The sequence below is a fragment of the Cotesia glomerata genome, unplaced genomic scaffold, assembly GCF_020080835.1.
Source record: "Cotesia glomerata isolate CgM1 unplaced genomic scaffold, MPM_Cglom_v2.3 scaffold_39, whole genome shotgun sequence".
Taxonomy (NCBI): domain Eukaryota; kingdom Metazoa; phylum Arthropoda; class Insecta; order Hymenoptera; family Braconidae; genus Cotesia; species Cotesia glomerata.
Window position 1 is genome coordinate 69,678 of NW_025404006.1, and position 5,323 is coordinate 75,000.

At 31.4% G+C, this 5,323-nt stretch overlaps 1 protein-coding gene across 1 annotated transcript; it reads left to right on the forward strand.

Annotated features, from left to right (window-relative positions):
- Positions 1–1,659: 1,659 nt before the first annotated feature.
- LOC123274500 (stress response protein NST1-like) lies at positions 1,660–5,319 on the forward strand (the record flags this gene model as incomplete). The annotated part of the gene is made up of 3 exons (XM_044742138.1): positions 1,660–1,881; positions 2,059–2,439; positions 2,515–5,319. Coding segments are annotated over exons 2-3 (3,166 nt in total), but the record flags the coding sequence as incomplete, so codon positions are not given.
- Between the last annotated feature and the right edge of the window lie 4 nt (positions 5,320–5,323).

Here is a 5,323-nt window from a genome sequence, read left to right on the forward strand (position 1 = left end):
ATAATAACCGTAATATGTTAAAATATGTATAGCAAATAAATATATGTACAGTATGGTTTTAATAAAATATTATTATTATTATTATTATTATTATTATTATTATTATTATTATTATTATTATTATTATTATATTACTATAAACTTTTTGTTATTTTATTAAACTAATTATTGACACAAAAAAAAACGGTAATAACAAAGGAAGAAGATAAGTTAAATCGCGGTAATTTGTTCTTTTCTCCCACATTGCGAATTCGCGATTATTATATTTTTTTACAATGACATTTGTGTCCAGCTTGTCATCTGCGGTTTCCGCCGAGATGGAGCTGCATTGTTGAAAATACTACATGTAAAACACACACGACACACGACACTCGGCTGGTTTTTTAGGGCAAATTCGATTGTAGCGCCAGTTTAGAATAAAGGCTTAAAACCTCAGCTGGTAAGTTCAAATTTTTTAGTGAAAATATAAATTATTATTTATTTTATTAAAATAAATTTTTAAAATCACTTGTTTTTTTTTTTAATTAAAAATCGACAATAATAATAAAAATATATGACATTAAAGTTAGTAGTCAGTTAACAACTTTTTAATTTTATTTAACAAAAAAAAATGTCCCAAAAAATCATTTTTAAAAAATTACATTTTTTATTTTTTAAAATTTTCACGTCAATTTTTTTTTATAATTTTTTTTTGCCATCATTTATTTGTTATAGAATTTTTAAAATTATTAAATATATGCTAAGTTAATTTTCATTGAAAATATGATTAAATTATTTTTAAGGAAGCAGAATTTTTATGACACTGAAGTTGACAGACATTAAAAATTTTCTTAGAATTTTTAGAAAAAAGTTCCATGTGTAAAAATTAAAAAAAAATTATTAGTGATAATTTTTAGAAGCATATTTGTAATTGTAATTGACTTGTTACAAAAATAAAAAAAAAATTGACAGCTGTCAGCTAACTTCAGTATTGTGAATTTTTAGATATTTATTTTTTTATTTTTAAAAATTTGTAGAAAATAAAATTTGTTTGTTTAAAAATTTTTGAGTCTGTGTATAATAATTTTTATTTTTATTTTATTTATTTTTTATTAATTTCTCCTTTAAAAACAAAAAAATTACATTAAAGTTAGCTGTCACTTGACAAATTTTTAATTTTATTTAACAATTAAATTAATTTTAAAAAATTATTTTTAAAAAATTGCATTTTTAATTTTTTTAAATTTCTACATGTCAATTTTTTTTTGCCATAATTTATTTGTCAACAAAAGTTCTAAGAATTATTAAATATCTGCTAAATTAATTTTCATACTAAAAAATTGAAAAATTGCATTGATTAACTTATTTGATGAAAATTAATTTAGCATATATTTAATAATTTTAAAAATTTTATAGCAAATAAATTATGGCAAAAAAAAATTAGAAAAAAAAATTGATATGTAGAAATTTAAAAAAATAAAAAATGCAATTTTTTAAAAATATTTTTTTGGAACAAATTTTTTTGGTAAATAAATAATAAAATTAAAAAATTGGTAAGTGACTGCTAACTTTCATGTCATACTTATTTGAAGATACCTGCGACTTTAACGCCATCTTTATAATAGTTGAAATGCGCGTCAACCTTTATTTAAGCAATTGCGCATCGGCCATGTTTTTATTGTCAGAGAGAGAAAATTAATGAACGAAGGCGGTTGGCGGTTGAACTTTTTACTACATTACGTCGTAGTTGTGACTTATATAAAAACAGTATTTCGCGGTTTATTAAACGCAATTACGCGGGAAAGTAATATTCAGTAATAATTACCATTAATTTTGAATCGAGATTAATTACAAAGAGACTTCAGAATTATTTTGTACTTAAGTGTGTGAAAAAAACTGTTGGTAAGTTTCAGTGAACATGTTTCAACTTGTTTCGTGTGACCATAACAAAAGAAATAGGTTAGGTTGTTATTGGTCACAAAACAAATCTTTAATACAAATAAAATAAATGAATAATTATTTAACAACATAAAATTTTGTGATATAGTTCATACTGAATAATATTTATTTTTTTTTTAGGAGGAAGTTAATTTGCCAAAATGCCTCGACTGAGATCGAGGCGGACGACAAAAGAAAACATTGATGGTCCTGAGGAGACAAAGTCACCGAAAAATCGCGGTACAGCGGCGTCTAGAGGTGCGGCGAAACAAAAAGGTAATGATGATAATTTGATTGCTGTTAATGCGTTAGCGATGTTAAAATCGCCAGTTCTGCGGGACAGAACGAATTTGATAACAACACCCACGAAAAATGATGTTTTGAAAAAAGGTATCGCGGACAAGGAAGCTGGTGATGAGGTGACCACTAAGTCTGAGGTGACAGCTACGAGAACGAGGCAGAAGAAGATTGAGGAGGCGAAGGATGTCAAAACTGCGGTTGGAAGAACGAGAACTAGAGGAAGTAAGGCTGATGTTCAGGAAACTGTCAATTTGAAGCCTTTAACTTCTACTAAAAAATCCAATATGATTATTACAGATGATCATGATGATGTACCAGTTAAAGCAGCTGAGAATAAAATTTCTAAAAGTAAAACTAATGTAAAAAAACTTCCAATGGAAAAAAGAACGAGGCTGGTTGAGAAAAAATCAGAATCTAAAGTTAGTACTCGAGCTAAGAAAGTCGGTGCTGCTAAAGATAAATTAAAGCCTTTGGGGAAAGATTCTGATGATGACTCAAAAGATGTCGAGGAAAATTTATCTTCTAATGAAGCTAATGGTGATGAATTAAATGATTCGTTACCTGAAAATAATGAAGACGTGCCTAAAGTTGTCAAAAAAAAATCAGCTGGTAAAAAGAAAGTCAGTGTAGCTTTTAATAAGCGATCTTTACGAGCTCGTAAGACTGAGGAAGTAAATGAACTTAAAGATGATGAAGAAAAATCAGCTGATGAAGATGACAATGATCAATTAGAGGATTCAGCTTTTGAAATTGCTGATAATAAGGCTGAAGATGTTAAAAAACAATCTGATAATAAAAAGAAGGCCAGTGTAACTTTTAAAACACGATCTTCACGAGCTCGTAAGACTAAAGAAGTTGATAAACCAAAAGATGATGAAGAAAAATCAGCTGATGAAGATGACAATGATCAATTAGAGGATTCAGCTTTTGAAATTGCTGATAATAAGGCTGAAGATGTTAAAAAACAATCTGATAATAAAAAGAAGGCTAGTGTAACTTTTAAAACACGAACTTCACGAGCTCGTAAGACTAAAGAAGTAAATAAAGCAAAAGATGATAAAAAATCAGCTAGTGAAGCTGATAATGATCATTCAGAAGATTCATCTCCCGAAACTGATGAACGCGAGTCTCAAGAATCAGGCAAACCAACAGGAAAGAAATTTTTCAAAACAATTGTTCCTACAGCTCATTATAAACTCTCTCCTGTAAAGAAAAAGAGGTTAGCTGCAAAGCAAAAAAATGTCTGGGGTCAAAAAGTTCGTGGAAAAGTTGCTGATCCAAGAATGAGTGCTTCTTTTCGTTTAAGACAAACGACTATCAAAGAATCGTTGGCTAATGTTTCAAAAAAGGCTCTGAGAGCTCGGCCTCCGAGGAAAAGCAATGAAAATTCGCCTAACAAAAAGATTGTGAAGAAAAGAGGACCAGTTTATAAAGAAATAATTGACGATGGTATTAGTAAAAAAAATAGCCCAGATGAAATTTATGAATTTAGTTATGACTTGAATGATTCTAAGGAACGGAAGATTATTCGTAAAAGGAAAATTACTCGCAAAGCTCCGGTCAAACGAAATAAAGCATCAGCAAAAACAAAGAAGACTGTTAACAAAATAGAGGAGCCGCCAGCTGTAACAACAAAAAAAATTAACACGAATCAGCCAGTAATTCCTGCTAGTATTCCTGAAGATTCTGCTGAAACTCACCAAATTAATATTACAGTAGCAGCAGAAGTTTATGATCCTCCAAGTCCAGGTCCAAGTCCAGAGCCATTCTTTGGAGATGAGCCTTTTACAACTGTGGATGAACAACCGAAAAAATCACGACCGGTAGTGATTTCTTGTCAAGAGTTGAGTGCTGAAAATCGTATCAATTGGACAACGACTCCGGTACAGCCGAAGCCAACAGAAAAAGAATCTTCAGGACCTCGTCAGTACGGTCAGAGACCGTCGAAGCAAATGAAGACCATGCTGGACACTTCTCTGATCAGACGATCTCTCTCACCGATCTCAAAGGCGAATCCTACCCCTTTTATTGAAGATGCTGGCAGTCCGTGGCGTCTTGTTCCTATTAGTTCATTCTCTCGTGTGAAAAATGTCTTCCAGAGTACTCCTCAGGGGAAGAAATTTACTACGCTGTTGGGTAAGGCTTCAGCTGCTGAAAACAAACGCTTAAGCTCGAATATGGATAAAATTGAAGAATCTCATGATGAAAATCCAGACACGAAGCAAAATAACTCAGCGGAAGATGTGCAAATTAATAATTCTAAATCACCTAGAAAATTCGGCACTGAGATTTCTAATATTAATAATGTTAAAGGGATTAATCAAGCGGGAATAAGTCCGACAAAGTCTCCCAGGATGTTTGGAACTGACCTTTCGAATTCAAATAACTCGTCACCAGCAAAAAGCCCTCTTAAAAAATTGAGTAACTCATTATCGGCAACGAGTCCGCTTAAGAAAAAATTGAGTAATTCTTCATTGGCAACGAGTCCGCTTAAGAAAAAATTGAGTAACTCTCCATTGGCTACAAGTCCACTCAAGAAAAAGCTTTCTAAGTCTTTGGTACTCAGTGAAAACAGATCAATCAGTAGAGAGAAAATATCTGTTACAAATACTTCTATTATTGATAGAGAGATTTCTGTACAGAAAGCTTCGGATGATGAAACTTTAGACAAAGAAAATTCAGCGCCGAATTTGCAAAGTCCAAGCAAAACTCCGAGAAAAAATAGGTCGGTTGGCAGCAGTTTTGAAAGTCCATTTAAAGGTTTTCCTAGTGAGAAACCTGTTGAGGATTCAAGTCTTGGTAGTCCATTCAAAGGCTTTCTAAGTGAACCTCCTGCTTCTGTTGTAACTGAAATAAGACAAGATTCAAATCTTAGAAGTCCGTTCAAAGGTTTTCCTAGTAATAAACCTGTTGAGGATTCAAGTCTTGGTAGTCCATTTAAAGGCTTTCCAAGTGAATCTCCAGCTTCTGCTATAACTGAAATAGGACAGGAGCTATTACCAGAAATTGAAACTCAACCAGAGACTGAATCAAGACCAGAGATTGAAACTCAACCAGTCATTGAACCTCAACCAAACATTGAAACTCATCCAGAGATTGAAGCTCA